The 24983-nt window shown below is 57.9% G+C and overlaps 1 protein-coding gene across 1 annotated transcript; it reads right to left on the minus strand.

Moving 5' to 3' along the window:
• Positions 1–526: 526 nt before the first annotated feature.
• Positions 527–13957, minus strand: LOC139017653 (tumor necrosis factor receptor superfamily member 22-like). The gene is made up of 10 exons (XM_070426266.1): positions 13883–13957; positions 12218–12299; positions 10905–11030; positions 8380–8494; positions 6836–6912; positions 5316–5441; positions 4287–4312; positions 2707–2994; positions 2027–2070; positions 527–1723 (listed from the first exon to the last, which is right to left on the minus strand). Exons 1-9 carry the CDS (start codon positions 13955–13957, stop codon positions 2059–2061), a joined length of 927 nt encoding a protein of 308 aa, XP_070282367.1. The 3' UTR covers positions 527–1723; positions 2027–2058.
• Between the last annotated feature and the right edge of the window lie 11026 nt (positions 13958–24983).

A 24983-nucleotide genomic window follows, 5' to 3' on the forward strand; every position in this document is an offset into this window, starting at 1 on the left:
CTGAAGAAATGACAGCTCAGAGTGGCCACTGGGTGCCTGTCCTGCACTCGCTCATACATGTCACCCAGTTCATGCCACGCCCGGCTCCTGGCCAAGGGGGCATCCCAGGACTCAGAGACCGAGGAGCCGGGGAGGGGGCTGGGGGCAGAGAGACAACCCTCCAGCCTGCGGGGTGCAGCGCCTGGGAAGAGCCTGGGGGACGGGGCCCACCAGCACCCTCAGCGGGTCCCGCCCACCAGCTCAGGGCCCCTGGGACCCAGGCAGTGACGCTCCTGCCTGCCCTGACCCCCCCTCCCCCCGGGGAAGCTTTACAGTGACTCTCCTCAGAGCAGGAGGCGCTCGGCCCACCTGGGGTTCCCGGAGGCGCCAAAGGGATGGACCCCGGAGAGAAACTGGGTGCTGTGACCTCAGACACCCGCCAAGGTCACGGCAGGGCCAGGCCTCCCCTCGTGTGGGCCCCAAAAGCCGACGTAAGAGATTTTTCTTTTTAAAAATATATTTTATTGAGTTTTTACAGAGAGGAAGGGAGAGGGATAAAGAATTAGAAACATCGATGAGAGAGAAACATGGGATCAGCTGCCTCCTGCACACCCCTCACTGGGGATGTGCCCACAACCAAGGTACATGCCCTTGACCGGAATCGAACCTGGGACCTTTCAGTCCGCAGGCCGACGCTCTATCCACTGAGCTGAACCAGTGAGGGCCTGAGGTAAGAGGTTTTTAAAAAAATATATATTTTTTATTGATTTCAGAGAGGAAGGGAGAGGGAGAGGGAGACATCAATGATCAGAGCGAATCACTGGGGATGGAGCCCGCAACCCGGGCCTGTGCCCTCGGCCGGAATCTAACCTGGGACCTTCCAGTCCGCAGGCTGATCCTCTGTCCACTGAGCGACACTGGCCAGGGCCGACCTGAGAGGTTTCCTCTGACCAATAGGTCTGGGATAGTCCGTGGTGTGGAGGCCGCCAGGAGCGCGAACGGCTCGCTCCCTCCCCAGCGGGTCCTTCCGGCCGAGCAGCATCGCACTACCACGCGGGGCCGCGGGATCCGGGGCTTCCGTGGTCTCGCGTCTCGAAGCCATTTTCTTCCAGCCCGACTGACGTCATAAGCTTCTTCCAGTCCCGCCCCGGGACCTCATGTCCGAGTTCACAATAAGCCTCTTGGTGGTTGAAAAAGGAAACCAGAGGAAGACGGACTCACATTTCCGGAAGGTTCGTGTAGCCAGGACCCGGCGTGGCTCCTGACCTGCCTGCAGCTCATTCGTCCTGGAGCCCATGACCCTGGAGAAGGGACCCAGGACCCGGGGAGGCGGCAGCCCTGGGGGGGCGGGGGGATGGGTTTGCGGAGGTTGGCCCTGCGCTTGCTCTCCGGCTCCCAGAGGTTTTGGGGCCGCAGGACGGATGAGGCTGCGGCCAGGGAGCCTGGCTGGGATGGAGGCCTGGGCGAGTTCTGCAGCCTCATGGGCTCGGGCTGCCGGAACTTTGACCTGGGAAGTGGGGAGACCTCCCAGAGCTGCCCGAGAGGATGGGGTTCCAGAAAGCACCTGGCGGCCTGGAAGGTGTGGCTCAGTGGTTCAGCATCGATCTAGGCACCAGGAGGTGAGGTCCTATTCCCCGTAGAGGCACACGGCTGGGTTTCAGGCTCGATCCCCAGTGTGGGGCGTGCAGGAGGGAGCCGATCCATGATTCTCTCTCATCATTGGTGTTTCCCTCTCCCTTCCTCTCTGAAACCAATAAAATATATGTTTAAAAAGAAGTCCTTACTCTCACACCAGTCAGAGCAGCCCACAGCCAGGAGGGCCCTGCTGGCCGAGGTGACAGCATCCCTACCAGCCACGCGTGGTTTCCTCAGAAAGGCGCGAGCGTGCTCACACCCAGCACCGCGACCTTCCTTTAGGACCAAAACTTATCCGGGAAGAAGGCCCGTTTCCCCAAGGTCATCGGAGAAGGTGAGCGAGTGCTGAGGCCACAGAAAGTCCCGCCTTCAGCCCGGACATCACCGCGGAGCAAGAACCCAGACGACTCACCGTCAGGGCGGGGCGTGTCCGTCACAAAATCCTCATTTATGACCCTGAGGAGAGAAGAGAGCGTTGTCCCAGGACAGCCCTCGCGGCCTCGTGGGGGCGCGGCGGTGGCTCCCAGGGGCAGCACCAGGCGGGCACACTCGCTGAGTCTCAGTGCCCCTCGGGGTCACTGTCCCCGTGGACAGGAGGTTGGGGGGGACTGCAATGGGTTGAGTCCTGTCCCCAAAGACATTGGGGTCCTGACCCAGAGAGGTGGACGCGGCCAGATGTGGAGAGAGGAAGCCGCAGGTGGAAGGAGTGAACGGGGAGCCCTGGTCCAGCAGGACGGGTCCCGCTGATGGACAGACAGGCTGGCAGGGAGGACGCAGCGTGAACTGGAGGGCGAGGACGGGGGACTTCCACACGCCCAGGAAGCCCACCGATCGCCCGACACCACGAGCAGCAGGAGGCCAAGGCCCCTCACAGCCCTGGGGGGGGACCGGCCCACGGACGCCGTGACCTCAGCCATGGCCTCCAGGGCCGGGAGACAGTCTGTGGTTCCAGCGGCTGGGCCGTGGCCTGGGCTGGGGAGGCCCGGGAGGTGCAGACAAGCACTGACAAGAGCCCTAACGGAGCGCACTCAGCAGGTGCTCAGCAAGCGAGCCTCACTGCCCCCCCCCCATTGCCCCCCGGCCCTCACCTACTGGACAACGGAGGCCGGCATCCGTCTTGTCCTGGGCCCGGGCCCCCGGGGCAGCGGCAGCAGGAGAGGGGGGCGCGGGTTCTGGGGCTACCCAGCCGCTTCCCACCACCTCCACCTGCAGCTCCGCTCCGGCCCCGGGGTCAGGGTCCAGGTCGGGGTCTCCTGAGGGTCGTGGGCGGGTCAGGGCCCTGGGCGTCGGGGCATCGGCTTCCTCCTGCAGCAGCAGCGGTGTTATATCCGCGTCGGGGACCGGGGGGCCCCTCTCGGGGTCCGTGGGTCGCAGTATCGCCTAAAGGACAAAGCCATTCCTGTGGTGACAGGAGCCGCAGCACAGCCCCCTCATACGCCCCCCCGGAAGCCACTCTGGGGTGGGGGTGAGGGGGGGACAGGCCGCGATGCCTGAGGGTCACCCTGGGCTGTGCATTGAGAGAAAAACACTTCATGGGCTCAGGTTCCAGCTCTGGCCCAAGACAAGGGTGGCGCCCGGCCGGCGTGGCTCAGTGGTTGAGCGTCAACTTATGAACCAGGTCAGGTTGGATTCCAGGTCAGGGCACAGGCCCGGGTTGTGGGCTCCATCCCCAGTGGGGGACGTGCAGGAGGCAGCCGGTCCATGATTCTCTGTCATCACTGATGCTTCCACCTTTTTTTTTATTTTTAAGCCTCACCCGAGGATATGTTTCCATTGATTTTCAGAGAGAGTGGAAGAGAGAGGGAGAGACAGAGAGAAACACTGATGTGAGAGAAACACATGGATTAGGTGCCTCCTGCACGAGCCTGATCAGGGCCCGGCCGTTGGGAGCCTGCAACCCAGGTACCTGCCCTTGACCAGAATCGAACCCGGGACCCTTCAGACTGCAGGCCGACGCTCTATCCCCTGAGCAACACCGGCCAGGGCATCATCGATGCTTCACTCTCTCTTTCTCTCTCTCTCTCTCCTCCTCCTCCTCTTCCTCCTCCTCCTCCTCCTCTCTCTGAAATCAATAGGAACATTATTTCTTAAAAGACAAGGCTGAATGGTGACCCAGAAAGACATGTCCCCGTCCTACCCCCCTGTGAAGGGGCCTCATTTGGAAATGGGGTCTTTGTGGCAGAGGCCCCACCGGGTGAGAGCGCCCCAAACCCAGTGACGGCCAAGTGTCCCTGTGAGGACTGCTCAGAGCGACGCCTGGAGGAGGCCAGGTGAGTGCGGGGGCAGGAGGGGCGCCCCGGATGGCAGCACCCCCAGGGGAGGCGGGCAGGGGTGGAGGAACCCCCCAGAGCCTCCCAGGGAGCCCACCCCCCCGGCCCCTGCGTTGTGGGCTTCTAGGCCCCGGGTTGGGGACAGTAAGTTGCGGTTTTTAAGCCCCGGGAAACCCGTACAAAGCCCTTGGCCCCTGCGCCTCCGATCCCACCCGGGCCCGACCAGGGGAGTGAAAGTCTCTTTCCAGCTGACATTCGGGGCTCAGGGTAAAGGGGTGCAGACGCCGCCCCGGAAGCTGAGCTGTGCATGCAGATGGGGCCCGGCGGCCTCCCCGACCCTGCTGTCGCCCCTGCCCTCCCGGCCCGACGCCCCCACCGGGAACAGCCCAGGGAGACACTTACATGGCTGCCTGGCTCCCCCGACGTCGCTGAAAATCAGACAGAAGAAAAGCAAGTGAACACACGGTCATCGCGCTTGATGCCGTCGGTCACTGACGGGCCACCCGTCCGGGCCTGAACCCCCAGAGGGCAGGGCAGCTGGACTCCCATCACTAGCGACACGATCGCGTCCTGGGGCTACCACGCGGCACAGGCCTGCTCCTGGCGATGCCGGTGCGAGCAAACCGCCCGCCCAGCCAGTCGGGCAGACATGTGGCAGATAAAGGCACGCACCCCCGGATACTGGGGAACAGTGAACAACCACAGGGAAGGCCTGGGGGGGGGGGGGCGCTGTGAGGAGGGCGCGGGGAGAAGTGGGAGAGATCCGAAATACGACCCACAGGGCACGGGGCTGCCACTGACATGAACCGCACGCGGACTTCTGAGGCCAAGGCCTGGGATTCACAGCAGGGAAAGCGCTTACCTGTCCTGAAACGGCACAGCCACTGGGGAAGCAGCACCCCAGTGGGCACACGGAGGGACGTGAGTGTCCTCGGTGCACTCCCCTGCCCCCGACCCCGGGCGGAGCAGCCCCGGGCTCTCCCTGCTTCCCCACCATGCCCCCCTCCCCATGTGCGCAGTCTGCAGCCGCTGCGGGGCCGAGCTCTGCAGCCCTGCACCTGGTCAGCGGCACAAAGCACATGGCACAGGGGCCCCGAGGGAGAAAGTGAGCCCGGCCCGGCCGCATGACTCAGTGGCTGAGCTTCGACCTAGGAACCAGGAGGTCAGGGTTCGATTCCCGGTCAGGGCACAGGCCCGGGTTGTGGGCTCCATCCCCAGTGTGGGGCGTGCAGGAGGCAGCCGATCCATGATTCTCTCTCATCATTGATGCCCCCCTCTCCCTCTCCCTTCCTCTCTGACATCAATAAAAATATATTAAAAATGAATAGGAAGTGAGCGCAGCTGTATTTTAAATGGAAAACGCCGGTCAAGAGCCTGCCGGGACCCCGGCCGGGCTGCTGCTCTCCCGTCTGAGCGCTCTCCTCCGCTTACCTCGTCTTCTCCACCAGGCGATGGTGATGGGGATGGCGATGCCGATGGCTAAGGGGATGCCGATGGCAACAAAGACCACCACAGACACAACCAAGGCGCTGACAGCCAGGGAACCGGCTGGGGGTCCTGGGGGCACAGAGCGCGGTAGCGGGGAAGCAGGTCCCTCGCGGAAGGACTTGCTGCCCGCAGGGTCCGCCCTCCCAGAAGAGGGCGAAGGTCCGGGGCCCCGGGGGGGGGGGGGGGGGGGGGGGGGCGCGCTCTGGGGCGAGCGTCAGGGACTCGCAGCCCGGAAGGCAGCCCCCCCTCCCCCGAAGGTGGGGACGAGGGAGAGGACCCCATGGTGACTGCGGGAAGGCCCGGCCAGGTGGCCAGAGGGACCGGGCAGGGCCACCCAGGAGCCAGCTGCTGAGGCCGCTCGGGGGCTGGTCTCCCCCGGGTGACATGACAGCACCCAGCGGAGCCACCACAGGGACCCGGGCGAGGGCAGGCCCATCAGAGCTGTGGCCCCGGCGCCGGGCCAGCCCAGGAGGCGGAGGGACAGCAGTGACCCTGCCACGGGGGCCTGCTCCTCCAACAGCTTCCTGAAGTGTATTTATTTCTCCTGAATCCTCGCCCGACGACATTTTCCCATTGATTTTTTTAGAGAGAGTGGAGGGGAGGGAGGAGAGGGAGAGACAGAGAGAGAAGCGTGGATGTGAAAGTGTGAGGGACACATCCATGGGCTGCCGCACCCCCCGACCGGGTTGGGGATGGAGCCAGCAACCCAGGGAGGTGCCCTTGACTGGGAATCGACCCACCAGCCTTAGGTCCATGGGCTGAGGCTCTAACCCAGCCGTGGGCAAACTATGGCCCTCGGGCGGATCCGGCCCGTTTGAAATGAATAAAACTAAAAAAAAAAAAAAAAAAGACCGTACCCTTTTATGTAATGATGTTTACTTTGAATTTATATTAGTTCACACAAACACTCCATCCATGCTTTTGTTCCGGCCTCCGGTCCAGTTTAAGAACCCATTGTGGCCCTCGAGTCAAAAAGTTTGCCCACCCCTGCTATCCACTGACCCAACCCGGCCAGGGCTCTGACCACTGTGTTTAATCACAGATTAGGTCCTAACTATGTTCTTTTTGTGGGGGGATGGGCATTAAATGTGCTTTAAGCCCGGCCGGCCTGGCTCAGTGGTTGAGCATCAACCTATGAACCAGGAGGTCAGGGTTCGATTCCCTCTCAGGGCACAGGCCCAGGTTGCGGGTTCGATCCCTAGTGTGGGGCGTGCAGGAGGTGGCCGATCCATGATTCTCTCATCATGGATGTTTCTCTCTCTCCCTCTCCCTCCCTCTCTGACATCAACAGAAATATATTAGAAAAGAAATAGCGTTTTCTTGGCACCCGGCCACGCACACCCACCACTTCCTGCCTGCCGCCTCTTTTCTACGGGGCAGAGCTGAGCACGGACCCCGGCCCAGAGCCGGTCGGCGCCCTCTGTGCACAGGCTGGCTGCCGTGGAGGAGGCGGGGCCGCTTACCTGGCTCTGGCCGGGCTGCTGGGGCGCACTCGGTGTCCCTCGTGGCGTTGCAGGTCTGCAGGGTGGCGCCGGGACAGCTGAGAGGAAGGAGTGAAGGACCCCGAGCATCACTTCCCGGCCAGGCCGGCCCCCGCCCCAGAGGGCCCCGGGCTCCGGCAGCCTGTGCCGGGCTTTCCCAGACCATCGGCCACCCGGCTCCGGGACCGCTGAGAGCACAGCGAGGGAGTTCGGGGCCCTGGGGTGCGGCTCTGAGGACTGCACCTGCTGGAGCCACAGCCGCACCGAGAGGAAGCCCATGGAGACGGGCAGGCAAGCGAGTCGAGAGAAGCAGAGCCCTGATCGAACCGGACCTGCAGGCGGCCCCAGTTTGGACTTGTCAGGTCCCAGGGCCACAGTTCACATGGTCTGAGTTGCACTGAAGGGCCCACACGCGCCTCACAAAGTGCGCTGCTCTGCCCGCCGGGGGGCTCAGGGGAGGAGCGTCGGCCTAGGAACCAGGAGGTCCCGGTGCGATTCCCGGTCAGGGCACAGGCCCGGGTTTTGGGCGCCATCCCCGGTCGGGGGCGTGCAGGAGGCAGCCGATCCATGATTCTCTCTCATCATCGACGTTCCTCTCTCTCCCTCTCCCCTCCTCTCTGACATCAATAAAAATCCGTTTCTTCTAAAAAGGGAGCTATTTTGCCAGGGGTTTCACCGCTGTCATGTCTCCCCGAAGGTCCCCCCATCGAGCCCACCCGGGACTCAGGATGAACCTTCTTAGGAAATTTGTGCGTGTGATGGCGCTAAAGGGAGGCCATTGCGGAGGAGCCGGGCCTCCCGTGACCAGCGTCCTCCTAAGGGGAGCCCGTTCGCAGGGAGCAGCACAGAGACACAGACAGGAGGCGGCGCGATGGCGGCCAGAGCAGAGGCCGCAGCAGCAGGTCTAGGAGGAGCGCCAGGGGCGCCGCCACCCAGAGCCCAGGAGGCAGGAGGGTCCTCCCAGAGCCCGCGGGGCCAGCCCTGCCCACACCCGGGTTTCGGGCTCCCGGGCTGCGGGCCTGGAGAGAATTGTTCCCGAGGTTTGTGAAGCCGCCAGGACCGGTGCCTGAGACAGAACCAGGGCCCTGTGTGGGGACGGCCTTGCAGCTGGGACAGGGCGCGGGGCTCACGGCTCTTCCTCTGCCCGGAGCCGCCTCCTCTGGAACCGTCTGTGGCTCCCAGCTCCCTCCCTCCTCAGGCCTCTGCCGTCTCCCAAGCCCCCGCCCTCCACCCCTCGGGGACCCGGGCAGGTTCTGTGCTTTGGCTTCTGTGCCGACTCCACGGGGCTTTGGTGGGATGAGTGGGTCGTGGGTCTGGGTGGACGGAGCCTGGCCCCAGGGCGGCCCCCGGTGGGAACAGCCAGGCCACTGGTTGGATTTCATCTGCAGGCACCTCCACGTGGCAGGTGCTACCAGGTCACAGATGGGAGAACAGAGGGGCAGCAGCAGAACCCGAGGCAGGCACGCCACGGTGGGTGTGGTCGGGGGGACCCAGGCTGCAAGTCTGCCCGCGCCCCGAGGCCGTACCTGGTGCAGCGGTAGCAGCTCTCCGGGCAGTCCTCAGAGTCGCAGTAGAACTCCTCGGTTTTGCACTGGCACTTCCGGTCCTGTTTCGGGGTGCAGTCACTCACCATCTCCTGGTCTGCGGGGGGAGGGGAGGCTGGGTCAGGCACCAGGGCTGGGACTCTGCCAGTGGACATGGGAGGCTCCCGGTGAGGCCACTGCACACCGGCTGGGCTCTGACACACGGGGGGAGCGGGCCCCGGTCCAGACGGAGGCGGGCGATGGGGAGTGGGGTAGGCCCGTGGGAACGTCACCCACCACACCCAGTGTTTCCTCCGAGGCTGGCACTGACCCCCCGTCTCCCATCGGGCCAGGATCCCCACTGCCCTGCCCCCACGTGCGGCACCGGCTCTGGCGGACGTAGGACGGTCCTCCTCTTCACTCTCAGAGACGCTTTCTTTTTCTTTAATTATATTTTGATTGATTTTTTAAAAAATCTTCAAGTTTAGACTTTTGGAAGCAGCTTTTTAAAAAAATTTTTTTTAAATATATATTTTCTTATTGATTTCAGAGAGGAAGGGAGAGAGAGAAACATCAGTGATGACAGAGAATCATTGATCGGCTGCCTCCTGCACACCCTCTACCGGGGATTTGAAACCTGGGCGAATGCCCCGACCGGGAATGGAACCCTGACCTCCTGGTCCTCAGGTTGATGCTCAACCACTGAGCCAAGCCGGCCGGGCCCCCCTGATGTTTTTGGAGAGAGTGGAGGGAAGGGGAGAGACAGAGAGAGAAACATTGACGTGTGAGAGAGACAGACAGTGATGAGAGCCTCCCTCCCACAACCCAACTGCGGCCAGGGCCTGAGCCCGCCATGAGGGGTGTGCAGCCTGCACCCCTCAGCCCCCGGCTGACCCGCACCCACTGAGCCAAACCGACCAAGGTGTTCTCACTGATCTTCCGAGAGAAGGGAGAGGGAGAGGGAGAGAGAGAGGGGGAGGGAGAGGAAAGTCGATGATTGAGAAACACTGACCGGCTGCCTCCTCCCGCTCTCGACTGGGGATTGTACCAGCGACCTAGACACGTGCCCTGAGCCTGCTCCATGGGCGACGCCCAAGCACAGAGCCCCGCACACCAAGGACCTCAGGGCTCCTTGTAGGCACATCCACCCCTGAGGCCTGGTCCTCCCTGCCATGCCTGCGTCTCTCTCCACTCCAGCTTATTTTATTATCACTAGAGGCCTGTTACACAAAAATTTGTGCACTTGCGGGGGTCCCTCAGCAGGATTATGCCCTCTCGCAGTCTGGGACCCCTCGGGGGATGTCCACCTGCTGGCTTAGGCCCACTCCCCGGGGGATCGGGCCTAAGCCGACAGTCAGACATCCCTCTGGCAGCCCGGCAGCCCCCGGGGGATGTCCACTTGCCAGCGGGGAGCAGACCTAAGCTGCAGTCGGACATCCTTAATGCTGCTGAGGAGGTGGGAGAGGCTCCCACCATCACTGCTGTGCTGGTAGCCATCAGCCTGGCTTGTGGCTGAGCAGAGCTCTCCCTGTGTGAGTGCACTGACCACCAGGGGGCAGCTCCTGCATTGAGCATCTGCCCCCTGCTGGTCAGTGTGTGTCATAGTGACCAGTCATTCCCAGTCGCTCTGCTGTTAGGGTCAATTTGCATATTACCCTTTTATTAAATGCCTGGTGCCTGGGTGGGGGCTGGGTGGTTTGCCCTGAAGGGTGTCCTGGATCAGGGTGGGGGTCCTGCTGGGGTGCCTGGCCAGCCTGGGTGAGGGGCTGAGGGCCTTTTTCAGGCTGGCCACATCCCCTTAAAGGTGGGGGTTCCTCCTGGGGTGCCTGGCCAGTCTGGATGAGTGGCTGATGGTTGTTTGCAGGCCGCCAAGCCCCCCAGCAGGGACCCTCACCCCATGAGGGTTTGGCCAGCCTGGGTGAGGGGCTGATGGCTGTTTGCAGGCTGGCCACGGCCCGCCGTCACCCAAGCTCCCAGTGGAGGCTGACTGGAAGCAGGTATCTGGAATTTATTTATCTTCTATAATTGAAACTTTGTTGCCTTTAGCGGAGGCCACAGCGGGCCAGGGCAGGCGGGAAGCTTGGCTTCCTCCATCGATGGGGAAACCAAGCCTCCTGTTTGCTCCAGCTCTGTGGCTGCTGGCCGCCATCTTGGTTGGGTTAATTTGCATATCGTCACTCTGATTGGCTGGTGGGCATGGCTTGGGGCATAGCGAAAGTCAATTTGCATGTTTCTATTTCATTAGATTAGATTAGATTACTATTATTGCTATGATTTTAGCTCAGTGGAACCTTCCTAGCGCTGAGGGCCAGGCCCCTGTGTGTCCTGGGAGCGAGGCTGTGCGTTGCCGCGCCCTCACACTCCCCATCGCGGCTTCGCTTCCCGCGCTCCGCAAGCACGCGGGCCCCGTGATGGTGTCCCCGGCTCAGCGCCTGGGCCCCTGTCATCACTGCCTTCGGGGCAACTCCCCCAGGCAGGTCCCACGACACAGATCCCACCCCCCCCCCCCCCCGACGGCGCCCACTTACCTTCCCGGCACTGGGTGCACGGCATGCAGGACTGTGCCCTGCTGGGGTGGGCCAGGAAGGAGTCAGGGGGGCACGGACAGCACGTTACAGCCTGGCCCATGGTGCAGTCCGCGCTGACGTAGTGGCCTGGGCAGGGGTGGCACAGAGGTGAGGTGGGGCCCGGCACCCACCCGTCCTGGTCCCCGAGGCCAGGCCCCTGCACAGCACCAACCCTCGCCTCTGTCTCCTTGGAAAGTTCTGGACTGAGCCTCGGCTCCATGTGTCCCAGGAACTGGGGACCTGCCTCCCCCTCGGCCTTTACGGATCCCCCGCAGCTTGGCTCAGAGGGGGTGGGTGTGCACACTGGAGCCCGCCGACCCCGCCTCTACCCCGCGCCGACGCACCGGGCCGCTCAGCAGCTCCGGGCCACTCGCCAGGGCAGCGGGAAAGCGAGCAAGAAGCCCACCCATGCCTACAGGAGCCCGCCTGGCCCTGCGCCCCCCACAAAGGCTGTCCTGGGGCAGAGCCACACGTCCCTGCGGGCGCCCAGCCCCTCAGGCTGCGTGTGGGCAGCTGTGTCTCCGTCATTCCTGCGGGTGCGCGCACAGATGTGCGGACGCGGGACGGTGCCGGGTGTGCATGGCGCGTGTGCCGGGGGAGGGCAGGTGCGTGGTCCGGGGCTGGGGCTGGGGGTTCAGTCCCTGAGCTGGAGCCCAGGAAGCTCCTGGCTGACAGGAGGCGTGTGGGGTGGGGGTGGGGTGAGTGGGGGTGGAGGGTGATGGGAGCAGGTGAGGTCGGCCCCTACAAAGAGGGGACCCCTGAAGGCAGGTTCACTGATGTGTGCGCCCCTATCTGTGAGGGGGGGCCAGGTGTGGTGGCTGCAGGGTGACCAGGCTCCACAGGGGCCAGGGTTCTGGCGGGGACTGGCCAGAAGGGGGCGGTTGGAGGGCGGGCAGGACAGGCCCTGGAAGCTGGGGCTCCCAGCTGCTCTGGGGGCTGGTTCAGAGCCTCCTCCTGAGAGTGAATGAGCCTGGGTGTCCCCATCACCACCCTGAGGGGACGGGCTCCTGACAAGAAGTTCCTGGGGAGCAGCGAGCCTGGGCACGTCCCCTGCTTCTGTCTGAGTAAGCACAGTTCCCTCCTATCTGGAGAGAGCCCAGGAGGGGGAGGAGGCGGGGTAAACATCCAGTGCCAGGTTCCTGCTGGGAGGGGCCGCCCACCAGGCTCCCCCACCCCCCAGGGCCCCGGGCGCCCGCAGTTCTGCACCAGGGCTGAGCCCTCCGGGTCAGGTGAGCCGAAGGCGAAGGCTCGGGAAGACGGGGACGCTCACTCACCAGCCTCACAGAGGTCGCTAGAGGGGCTCCGGGCTGCATTCGGGTTGGGGTCACCCAGTTCCGAGCCGGCTGCCACCGCCGCCTGCAATCAGCCAGGGAGACGGGCTTAGCCAGAGAGGCCTCCGGCCCGGTCAGCGTCACTCAGTGGCTGAGCGTCCAACTATGAACCAGGAGGTCACGGCTCGATTCCTGGTCAGGGCACATGCCCGGGTTGTGGGCTCCATCCCCAGTGCGGGGTGTGGGGGGGTGCAGGAGGCAGCGGATCCGTGATTCTCTCTCTCCCTCTTCCTTCCTCTCTGAAATCAATACATATATATATATTAAAACATATAGATACATATATTTATATTTTTATTAATGGGTTGATTGATTTCAGAGAGGAAGGAAGAGGGAGAGGGAGAGAGAGAGAGAGAAACATCCATGATGAGAGAGAATCATGGATTGGCTGCCTCCTGCACGCCCCATACTGGGGATGGAGCCCACAACCTGGGCATGTGCCCTTAACTGGAATCGAACCCGGGATCCTTCAGTCCGCAGGCTGAAGCTCTACCCACTGAGCCACACCAGCCGGGGCGATACTCGTAAATAAATATTTTAAATAGAAGGAAACTCAGTTTGCAAACAGCACGGGAGGCCCGGTTCCCGGGAGGAACCGACATCACTGAGTGAGGACAAGGAAGGGTATTCCCATCGTTTCAAAGCAATGCCCCACAGGCCCCTGGGCGTCACGGGGGACAGGGGAGCTCTCAGGTGAGCACGGGATGCGGGCAAGCACCCCCTGAACTGTCCTCAGTCACATGCCCGAGAGGCAGGGGGGGAGCCCTTCTCCCGCCCGGGGCCGTGGGAGATTTCTCACACCATCCGCGGCCACACACAGTGACCCACCGAGAAACTAGCCTGCTGGTGCTGGCCGGTGGGGTCAGTGGTCAGTGTCGGCCGCACACCCAAGGGCCATGGGTTCAATCCTCAGTCAAGGGCACGCACCTGGGTCGCAGGTCCCATCCCAGTCCAGGTGGGGGCGTGCGCGTCTCTCATACAGATGTTTCCCTCTCCCTCACTCTCCCCCGCCCTCCACTGTCTCTAAGAAAAAGAAAATTTTTTTTCTGAAAATCTGAAAAAATATCCTTGGGTGATGATTAACCAACAAAACAAACTAAGGAAGGAAGGATGGGAGGCAGGCGAGGCAAGACAGACAGAAAGACAGACAAGAAAGAAAGAAAGGAGGGGAGGGGAGGGGAGAGGGGGAAGGAAGCAGCCCTAACCGGGTTCGCTCAGTGGCTGGAGCGCCAGTCCGTGGGCTGAGGGGCCCCAGGTTCGGGCCAGACTCTGGGGAATTCTTTCACTCGCTGGTCACGTGATCTGCTCCGGGCTTCCCACCGGCGCTCCCCGCTCCCGGGAGCGATCGGCCCTGGACGCCCTGCCGGCCGCGGTGGGCGCTGTCCCGCTGACGTTGGCGCCGGTTGTCGGGAGCCACCTGGCGGCCCCCAACTTTTTTTTTTTTTAATAAAAATTAAAAACACGCGGAGGCCACCTGCCCGCCCCGCGGCCGCGCCACACCCCCACCAGCCGGAAGAGTTCCCGCTCCCGGTCCCGCTACACCCCCGGCCGCCTCCCGCCCCGACCCTCGGGCGGCGCACCCCGGGCCCCGCGGGGCAGCTCGCTCACCCGGGCCCGCAGCAGCGGCAGCACCGGCAGCACCGGCAGCAGCGGGAGCAGCGGGAGCGGCCAGAGCGAGCGCATCGCCGGGGCTGAATGAACGGGCAGCGGGCGGGACCCAGCCCTCTTATCCCTCCGTCCCGGCGTGGGCGGGTGGGCGGGGACTCCCATCCTGATTGCTCGCGGGGCTGATGGAGCAACTTCTGCCCAGATTCCTAAGGAAATTTTCAGGGAGGGAGGTGTCCAGTCGGGGACACCGGGCAAGACACAGTGACGGTTCCCCGGGGGGCGTCTGCGGTGACACTCCGGTATCTGCGTTTCACAGATTGGAGTTTATGAATTCTTTCCAATGCTCAGGACACTGCCCTCAACAAGCCACGTGCCTCATTTTAAAATCTTACCTGTTGTTTGTTCTTTATATGCTGACATTATAATTGAATCCAAAGGTACACAGATTTTATATTATTCCACCTTCCCTCCCGGCGCCTCCTTCCCTCCCTCCTATGCTATCGCCATCTAATGAGGGAGGAAAAGAGGCAAGAGGTGTTGCCTTGCCTCGCCTTGCACCGCACCTCTCTCTCTCTCTCTCTCTCTCTTCCTTGGCTGCATTCGAACCTCAGGCCCTTCAATCCCCAGGCCGATGCCCTATCCAATGAGCCAAACCAATCTGCACACTTCTCTTTTTTTGGGGGGGGCCTAAAGTAGAGGGTTTCAATCACCTTCTTTTTTCTGTAGATTCAACTAAGACCACTTGTTGAGGTTGAAGCACTCACATTTGCCTCTTGCTGACCACTGAGAGAGAAAGAATTCTACAGGCCCCTGTAGTTCCATTGTGAAATCCCTACGTGAGGAGAGAGAAGAGGAGAATATGTCATTTCTTTCTTTGTCTCTAATATTCAGAAATACTCACCTGAGAAAATTGGGGAGAAGAGACAGGGAATAAGGTTATGGGTGCCTGGCTCCAGAGAAGCCTTCTCAAACTCTGAAAGAATCACAGGAGAACTCCCTGTGGACTAGAAGGCATCTCTGGTCAGCCTCGGTCTTGAAGAATGTCTTGGCTTAATATTCCTTTTCCAGAGAGCGGGTTTCCTCACTTAGAGAAGAAGTTGCACCGTGGTTATGTTTCCCATCCCATTCCTCTGACCTCATCCTCTTAGATTTCTTCTCCGCAAAGCCCATTGAACAGTTGTATCTCAGACTCAGGCTCAAAAACCTCTCGGATGAGTTGTCACACCTGTATCCTACTCTCACCTCACCCAGCATAACCATGTGTACATGTTTATCTAGGTGAAAAGATGGTGAGAACAGCGAGAGAGCATATTGGGAGAGCTATGGGTATATTGACGACTTATTATCTCATCCTAATCTCTAATTTATTATTGCAGTTCTTCCAGAGCAGTGCAAATAAGATCCCAGAGGCTTGAAATAGTGTACAAGTTGGGGAATTATGATGTGTTCCAACCATAAAGTGAAAGAGAGGATGGAAGGAGGAGATGAGGTTGGAGAAAGGGGTTCCAGGCTGTCCTCACATGGAAGTCGTGACAAAGCCTCTCTTTCCCACACTCCATCTTCACTCTCTTTCTCCCTTTCACCCGGTTCATCTATTTGCTTTAAAACAGCCCCTCCAAATTGAAAACAATTCAGGCCTTCGTCAGGATTTTCGCCTTTATCCTGAGAACGATAGGAAACCATTTGGCAGACTTCATTAAATGAGTGGTCAGAGCAGGTTTTCTTTTTAAGTTGATTCTCGTTGCTGCATTGAGAATGGTCTGAGAAGGAATGGACAAGAAAGATTTGGACAGAGCAGTCAGGTGGTGATAGGTGAGAGAGATCATGGTGAACTGAAGTGGTGGTAGCAATAAGATAGAAGGAGTATTGGACAGGTGTGGGAAGTATTTCCAAGGCAGGATTGATAGGTCTTGCTGATGGGTTGAATGATCTTTTCCCCTCTCTGCATCACCCGCTTGGGCATTTAACTTTGAAGTGTCCTCTGCCTCTGGCTCCTGACTTGACCACGTGCCTGGCTTTGGGTCATAGAATGAAGCAGAAGTGCAAGTATGGTGCTTCTAAGTCTACAACTCGAGAGGCCTTAATCTTTCTTGTGCTTCTGTCATCTCCATGAGGACATTCCTGAGGCAGCTACTGGCGTGGAACAGATACGTGGCGGAGACTTGAAGGGCCCAGTCAGCCCAGTTGAGACTCGTCTAGATCAGCGGTCGGCAAACTCATCAGTCAACAGAGCCAGATATCAAAACAGTACAACGATTGAGATTTCTTTTGAGAGCCAAATTTTTAAAACTTAACCCTACCAGACCGCTGTACCGATTTTTCGGTGATTTCCGAATCTGCCGCTATACGGCTGTACCTAATTTTCGGTACTTTGCCTAGACCTATTTTCTACAATGTCTCCAAGTTCCATCTTATTCTAACCACTTGTTTGCATGTAACTAACATTTTTCTACATCATGTTGGTTTTTTCTCTTTAATGCTCAGGAGCCCAGGGATAGGGGACAGTTAGGTTCAGGGCCTCAGGCCTGGTTTAAATTATATAGGTAGGTACATTGTTATTAAATTAATTAGGGTGCTCCTAAGGCTTAGGAAGAGCCACACTCAAGGGGCCAAAGAGCCGCATGTGGCTCGCGAGCCCCAGTTTGCCGACCACGGCCCTAACATGTTAAAGCTGGGAGTCAGATGAGCAAGTGAAATCCCACAGGTGGGGTTGGGATTAGCCCAGTGATGGCGAACCTTTTGAGCTCGGTGTGTCAGCATTTTGAAAAGCCCTAACTTCACTCTGGTGCCGTGTCACATAGAGAAATTTTTTGATATTTGCAACCATAGTAAAACAAAGACTTATATTTTTGATATTTATTTTATAGATTTAAATGCCATTTAACAAAGAAAAATCAACCAAAAAAATGAGTTCGCGTGTCATAGGCTCGCCATCACTGGATTAGGGAGTTGCTGACGGTCATTACCTGCCGCCGTGTGACAACCGCCCGGAGCTCCTCATCTCAGGCGGTTTCCGTCAGAGGCTGCTCCTGGCGGTGGGCTGGCTGCCACCAGGGCGATGGGGACGTCAGTCAGGGTCTGGTGTGACTCAGCGGGCCCGCCAGCTTCTTCACACGAACACATCCATGAGGAGAGCCATCCACGCGCAGGCACCTGCCCCGTCTGGCACCAGTTCACGGGGTGGAGATGGCCAGCCTGAGCGGGGCAGCCTGCAGGGTCACGGGGTCGTGTCATCCGGTGTGAGGCCAGGAAGCACGGGGCCACTCTGTCACCTGCCGTGATGGTCCTACAGTCCATTTCCACTGGACGGTTACTGAAGTGTCTTCTTGCCCAGCTGTGGGAGGCCAACAGCTATTTTCATTCTTGCGACTTTTCCACACAGAATTAGCTACGTGATCCTCAGGGCCCACGGCAAAATGAAGATGCCACACCTTGTTAACCTTACTGAGAATGTGAGACAGCAGGGTGTGAAGCCATGTGCTGCGCCCTGTGGAGTGGGTGGCTGAGTCACAGCAGGGGAGCGAGCCCACGAGATGGCCCTGTTCCCACGGAGAAAGGAACAGCGTGGCCTCTGTGTGTCATGTCATTTCACACTCTGGTTGCCCCCCACCACCCCCAGCCAAGCCACAGTGTTAGCTGCTGTGCGTGCTTGTCACACTCCCCAAGCAACCACCTTCTTCTGTGTGCAGACGGTGTCTCCGCGCTCCAGGCGGTCCTTTACAGCGAGTCTCACGGGGCTGAGGTGCGACTTGGGCCTTACTACGTGGAACTGGGCCCCGAGGCCACATCTGTGTTCCCGAATGCCAGCAGTGTCCTCGGGGGCCACATGTGTGCCTTCGGGGGCTCCCCCACGGATCCGAGAAGTAAGCCGTGCACCTGGGCGCTGGGCACCCGGCCCCACGCTCTGGGCGTCCACATCTTCACAAGTCCCCATGCAACACAGAAGCAAACCACTTCAAAGGCACCGACACAGCGTCCAGGCAGGGCCCTCTCCAGAGAGAAAACACTTAACTTTTTAAAATATATATATTTTTTTATTGATTTCAGAGAGAAAGGGAGAGGGAAAGAGAGATAGAAACATCAGTGATGAGAGAGAATCATTGGCTGCCTCCTGCACGCCCCACACTGGGGATCGAGCCCACAACCCGGGCCTGTGCCCTGACCAGGAATCGAACTGTGACCTCCTGGTTCATAGGTCGATGCTTAACCACTGAGCCACACCAGCCGGGCAACACTTAACATTTTACTGAGAGAAATTTTGTGACAAAGTACATGTTTCCCAGGCCTGTCTGTTTCCAAAACACAAACTTTGAATTTGAATGTATTGGAATGGAAGGAGAGAAGATGGAGGAATGGGAACTGTGGGCGTGTGTGACCAGGGAAGCAGCGCTGAGACAGTCTCCCTCTGCCTTTCACTCTCCTTCCAGGCACCACGGTTTCCCACCGTTTCCCACCCACTTCCTCCTGTAACGTGTCCTTCGCCTTGCAGACCCACGTGGGGGGCAGGCGGGCCTGGTCCAGCATGGCCGTGCGATATCGGATGCAGCGTACGTTTCTATTCTAACTCCAGGTCTAATGAACCCTTTGCAGTCATTTGAGGTGAAGGCCATGGCAGCACCAGGTCTGTGGTTCGCTCTGCCGAGGCCCCGCTCGCCATGAGCCGCAGACCTGGAGGCCTGAGCAGGTGGGCGGTTCCATGCAGAGTCAGCAGAGGGGCCGGGGCCCCTGATGAGCTCGGGCCCAGTGCCCCCGGGTGCCCACCACGGCTCCGTGTACAGTCAGGCGTCCAGATGCCCGTGGCCACGCGGGAAGGTGGGGACTCGACTTCCCTGGCAGATCCCAGCCCTCCCGCTGAGGTACCCCTTTCCCCCTCTGTCACAGCCGTCTCTGTCTACACCAATGGAACTGTGTTTGCCACCGACACCTACATCACTTTTGTGGCCGTTACCAAGGAAACCACTCCCCTGGAGTTCACGTGGTTCTTTGGAGAAGACCTGCCCGTGAGGACCAGGCGCAGGAGCATCCAGAGAAGGCTCGGTGCCCCCCGGTGGTGCGTAGCGGTCCTCGCCACGGGCAGCTGTGGCAGGCGCAGCGCAGCCTGCAGGTGCCGAGCTGGTGCTGACATGAGGTCGTGTCGCCCGCACACGGAGCGCTGCCCGTGGTTTGGTCACACGTAGATCTGAGGGTCACAGCGGAGGGTGGGGCCTGAAACCGGGCAGCCCGGGCACAGGTGCCGTTCCGCCCCATGGCGGCCTAAGCGTGTTCCTCCTATAAGGACGGTGGCAGTCTCTCCATGGCCGTGCCTGGTGCCTCCACGATCAAGAGGGAGGTCAAGGTGTCACCCCTCTGCCCAGTGAGGCGCCACCACTTGGGAGACGGTGGAGTTTCTCTCTCTCTCTCTCTGACCTGGCGCTGGTCACCGCCTGGCCTTCCTGTCCCCCCACAGGCACTGCGCGGCAGTGCAGGCTTCCAATGGAACGGGCAGCGTGGCCTCGGAGCCCCCCATGTCCAGGCGCAGAGGAGAGTGGTGGCCGGCGGACTTGTGGCCGCGGACTCGGCTCTGGTGAACGCTCCCGTGACCTTCCAGTGCGGAGTCAGCTTCGGCACCGACATGGCTTACCGCTGGGACTTGGGGGACGGCACTGGTGGCCGGGGGAACAGCTCCGCCAGCAGGACCCGCGTTCTCGTACTCCGAGACCTCCATGCGCGACCCCTGCGGTCCTGAGTGCCGGCCCACGGGCATCATTTGCAGAACAAACATGCGTTTCCTCAGAAAGCACCACCTCTTGGCCAGGAACTACCTGCCACACCCTTCCGGTCTGGCCTCTCGCCCAGCTGGGCCCCTCTGCCCGACCCCCCACCCACCCCCCGGCCGGCCTGGCCTCCAGGCGGTGGGGTCTGCCACCTCCGGGACAGGAAACAGAGCACATGGAGGTCCTGAGGTCCCCAGACCCAGGTCTGGGTGCCTACCCCCTGGGGACCTGAGGGTGTCCCTGAGGGGTACAGATGCGAACCCTGCTGTGGGTGGGGCTCCCAGGAGGGAGGCAGCATGTCCCCTGTGGGTGCTTGCTCCTCGCACAGCAGGTGCCAGCAGTCTGGGTTCGGTGTCTGTCCGGCCAGTGCTGGGCGGGCAGCGCCTGTGGATTGGCCTGGTGGCCTCTGGGATGGCCTCCTGACCGTGACACACAGACCTGCTGGGTGTGAGGATGAAGGGCCGGCCTGGGTGGGCTCTGTGTCTCCGTGTTTGTGCTTGTCTCCTCCCAGGGAAGGAGAGTTCACGGCTGAGGTCGTCGCCTTCAATGCCGTCAGCACCGTCTCCCTGAGGAAGCGCCTTTTCATCCTGCGCAGGCCCTGCCAGCCGCCCCCTGTGAAGAACATGGGGCCGGGGCAGGTGCAGGTCAGGCCTGCATCACTGACCCACGTCAGCCTTTCTCCGGGGGCGGGGGGGGGGGGGCGAGCAGGGACGCTCCTCCAGGTCAGCCCCCTGTGTGGGTCGTGAGGGCACCTGGGCGGGCTCCCGAGGTCCCAGAGTCGACCGGCCCCATGGAGGGACATGCCTGCCCCAGGCCTCGGAGTCTGCCTCCATTCGCCCGTTACTCTGGGTCCAGCTCAGTGCATGTTGACGAGCTGGTGAGACCCCTGTGCTAGGAACTGGAGTGTGTTCAGGAGCAAGGAGAGCCGGGAGGTGGTCATTTGCTCGGTGAGCACCTGCTGTGGGGACAAAACTAAGGCTGCTTTCTAGTCCTTTTACCCCTGGAGGCTTCTGACCTGGAGCAACTTCTTTTTAGGGTCAGAGTGCCCACACGCAGACGCACGGGAGCCCGTGGCGTGGCTGCATTTGCCAGGAGCTCTCCGTGGCTTCTAGCAGAGGCTGGTCGCTGGGCCCGAGTCTCAGGTCGGGCGCCTCCCGCCCCGACGTGGCCGCGGCGATGAGGGAGCACAGACACGCCCAGGGCCAGGCCAGGGCCCGTGGCCTTTCCATGGGATTCTCCCTCCGGGTCCTGAGTCCCAGGACCTAGCAGCTCCCTGGGGCCTGGAGAAGCCTGGCCCACATGTCAGACTCCCGCCCCAGGCATTGCCTAGTTTTGTGTGTTACTATCACTGGGATAAGAATCAGCATCTCAGAGTCAGGTGCCCACAAATCTGGGCTGTGAAGTGACACATGCTGGGATCGCTCATATCCAGGATAGAAACAATAAGCACAATTGTAAAGTAATTTCGATAATGACTAGAGCCACTTAAAGAAAGCCTAAGGTAAAGCTGTTTGCAACAAATACCAGTGTGTTGTTTCAAGTCCTGCTTCCCAGCTCCAGACTGGGTGCTTTCCAGCTTCCACGGGAGCGCTTCACTAAAAGTCCTCCAGGGGGCGCCCTGCACCTGTGGCCAGCGTGGGCGTTCGTTCCACTGGGCAAGATCGGCACTTGCACTGAACCTGAAGGACAGCCCTCGGGGATGTTTTGTTCCGTTGTTCCATGGGCTGTCGGCATTGTCTCTCAGGCTCCAGACGCCCGGGGGCCGCACGCCTCATTTATTTGGCCCGTGCTAGCCTTTGAGTTTGACGTGCTTGGACTAGTGCCTCAAAATGCTGTATATTAAGGTCACTTGAAACACATCTTTATTCTGTTACTTGTTTGAAATCCAGTTACTTTCTTTTGTTTCCAGGGATCAATTGCTCGGTTTCCAGGGATCAATTGCTCGGTTTTCTGTTGGAGACTTGGAAAATTTTCTATTGATTTTAAATATTAACCCTGTCATATATTTTGCAAATGATTTCCCTTTTTCTCTGATTGCTTTTTTAAGTAATGTTTTTATATTCAAAGTTTAAAATTTTTATATAATCAAATCTATTGACCTTTTCCTTTCATATTTTCCTATTAATTTATGCTTATAGGGGTTTTTCTCATTGAGTGTACAAGTCTTTTTTTTAAATTAAATCTTTATTGCTCAGATTATTACAGTTGTTCCTCTTTTTTCCCCCCATAGCTCCCCTCCACCTGGTTCCCACCCCACCCTCTGCCCTTACCCCCTCACTGTCCTCGTCCATAGGTGTAAGATTTTTTCCAGTCTCTTCCCGCATCTCCCTCACCCCCTGAGAATTGTCAGTCCACTCCCTTTCTATGCCCCTGATTCTATTATATTCACCAGTTTACTCTGTTCATCAGATTTTTTATTCACTTGATTTTTAGATTCCCTTGTTGATAGATGTGTATTTGTTGTTCATAATTTTTATCTTTACCTTTTTCTTCTTCCTCTTCTTAAAGGATACCTTTCAGCATTTCATATAATGCTGGTTTGGTGGTGATGAACTCCTTTAGCTTCTTCTTGTCTGTGAAGCTCTTTATCTGACCTTCAATTCTGAATGATAGCTTTGCTGGGTAGAGTAATCTTGGTTGTAGGTTCTTGCTATTCATCACTTTGAATATTTCTTGCCACTCCCTTCTGGCCTGCAAAGTTTCTGTTGAGAAATCAGCTGACAGTCATATGGGTACTCCCTTGTAGGTAACTGACTTTCTTTCTCTTGCTGCTTTTAAGATTCTCTCTTTGTCTTTTGCTCTTGGCATTTTAATTATGATGTGTCTTGGTGTGGTCCTCTTTGGATTCCTTTTGTTTGGAGTTCTCTGTACTTCCTGGACTTGTAAATCTATTTCTTTCACCAGGTGGAGGAAGTTTTCTGTCATTATTTCTTCAAATAGGTTTTCAATATCTTGCTTTCTCTCTTCTTCTGACACCCCCATAATTCATAAATTGGTACGCTTGAAGTTGTCCCAGGGGCTCCTTACACTATCTTCATATTTTTGGATTCTTTTTTCTTTTTGCTTTTCCGGTTGGGTGTTTTTTACTTCTTCGTATTTCAAATTTTTGACTTGAATCTTGGGATCCTCTTGTCTGCTGTGAGATCTCTGTATATTATTCTTTATTTCAGTCAGTGTATGCTTAATTTCTAGTTGGTCTTTTTTCATATCCCCGAGGGTCTCACTAAATTTATTGGCGGTTTCTAGAAAATTCTTGAAAAACCTTATAACCATGGTTTTGAACTCTGTATCCAGTAGTTTGCTTTCCTTCATTTCTGTCATTTGTGACCTGTTTCTTTGTCTCCACATTTTTTATGCTTCCCTGTGTTGATAGAGTGGCTTTGTGTGCTAGGTGTCCTATCGGGCCCAGTGGCTCAGCCTCCCCAGTTACCTGAGGTGGACACTCTTGGTGCACCCCTTTGTGGTCTTTGTGCACAGTCTTGTTGTAGTTAAGCCTTGATTGTTGTTGGTATCACTGGGAGGGATTGACCTCCAGGCCAATTGGCAGTGAGAATCAGCTGTGTCTATGCTGGGAGAATTTCTGTGCTGGAGACACCCTTCTGGGGCAAGACTTGCTTCAGTTGGGCTTTGGTGCTCACTGAGTCTGCCCCCTGACTGTGTCCCTTATGGATCTGAGGAATTGTAATCTGAATGGTCCCACTCTGACCACTGGGTACACTGGCTCTTGGATCTCTAAGGAGGTGCTAATTTAGTCTCTGCCTGAGGCTACCCAGCAGGAGCTACGAAGAGATCTACAGATTCCCCTTCCTTTTTGGGGGGTTTGGAGGTGCCCAGATGAGGCCCAGCTGTGAAGTAATGCAAGCTGCTGTGGGGCCTTGGGCCTTCTCTTGGAAGTTCTGGGTCTCTCTGGCCCAGCTGCAATTTGTTAGGTAATTTTCAGATTGCAAAGGGCCAGGCCTTTCATATGCAAAAGCCTCTGCCACATCTTGGGTGGAGCAGGGTCTCAGGGAATCAACAGGGTGGAGCAAACAGCTATGGCTGCTCCCCAGCCCTGCCCTAAGGGGCCCTGTGTCTCAGTGTCCCGGTAATCCCTGCAAACGGCTCTGAGAGAAAGCCTCCCTGGAGTTCCGCCCGATGCCAGACAGTCCAGTTTCTCCCCGTATGAGTCTGCGTCCCCAGAGACTCGCCCGGAACTGGAGTTCAGAGCAGTCGGGGGCTTGTGACTCCCTCCCGATTCAAAAAGACAACCGCGTCCTCCTTTGAGTCTCAGTGTGCTTTTCTCTTTCCTTCTAGTTGTAGAATTTCCACTCAGCCAACCTTCCTGTGGTTCTGGATGATGTCTGTTTTGTCTTTTAGTTGTAGCTTTGAAGTGGTTGTGCGAGGCAGCAATTTCAGGTGTTTACCTATGCCTCCATTTTTGTTTCTCCCAATGCTTTTCTGTTTATTCTTTATGCTGAAATTATAATTGAATCTAAAGGTATACAGATTTTATATTATTCTCTATGTAATTTTACAGGAATTATTAATTACCATGAAATTGTTGTCTTGGAATGTTATATTTTATAGAAAAGCAAAGTTTTTTTTAATCAAATCTATAACCAGGCCACTTTTAAATTTTGTCATTCGTGGAGAGCTTTTTTCTGATGCATTTGTAGGTATATTAAATCTTTAGAAAAATCCATGAAAAGGACTCTGACCTACTCTAACTTGCAGGCTTCTAAGCAGGTCATATCTTTGAACTGGATGAAGATTTATAGAACTTCAAGCAATAACTGAATTCAAAAAAGACTACTGGCAAATTATCAGGATAAACAAAAATAACTATGGGACTAAATGAATTGAGAATAATTATTCTTATGATGGTTTAAAATATTGTTGACTTTTAACTCTTTTGTTTCCCAAATATAAGGAAAACTAAGGAGCAGCCATTCTGCACTGTAGGAACTAATAAGTCAGTAACATTCATTTTACAGGTCTCCCTGGAGACCAAGATTCAAAGACTACGCCAGCCCGGAGGGTGTGTCCATCGGGAAAGACATTAACGGAAGACTCGCCCCAACAGTGTTAAGGGACCTCGCCTTCCCAGGTACCTGACCACGATGGACACCTGCCCGTCTCTGACACGCGCCTTCATCTCAAGGACGAGGAGCCGCCCACGACGGAGGAGGCAGCCAGCAGCCCAAGACGCCCACAGGCCTGTGTGCTCACAGTGGATGCTGCTCAACCTTGTTCTTACGTCCCCTCATTGTTATGACTGAATGAATGTAAAGTGATTTTATGCGGCCGTTATCCTCCTTGTGGTTTCCTGGTGGAAACAATAGCTGTCTCCCCAGAGCCCTCCCCTATTA

This window comes from Myotis yumanensis, unplaced genomic scaffold (assembly GCF_028538775.1).
Source record: "Myotis yumanensis isolate MYYU_CA2020_CCGP unplaced genomic scaffold, mMyoYum1.0.hap1 SCAF_10, whole genome shotgun sequence".
Classification (NCBI taxonomy): Eukaryota; Metazoa; Chordata; class Mammalia; order Chiroptera; family Vespertilionidae; genus Myotis; species Myotis yumanensis.

Bases quoted from the DNA above. Each gene is read 5' to 3' on its own strand.
- LOC139017653 (XM_070426266.1), bottom strand. From the start codon at position 13,957: ATGCGCTCGCTCTGGCCGCTCCCGCTGCTCCCGCTGCTGCCGGTGCTG. The intron at 8,495-10,904 runs GTAAGTGGGCGC...CTCCCCCCGCAG, and splicing joins GTGCACCCAGTGCCGGGAAG to ACCAGGAGATGGTGAGTGAC. The intron at 6,913-8,379 runs GTACGGCCTCGG...CCTTCCTCTCAG, and splicing joins AGCTGCTACCGCTGCACCAG to CTGTCCCGGCGCCACCCTGC.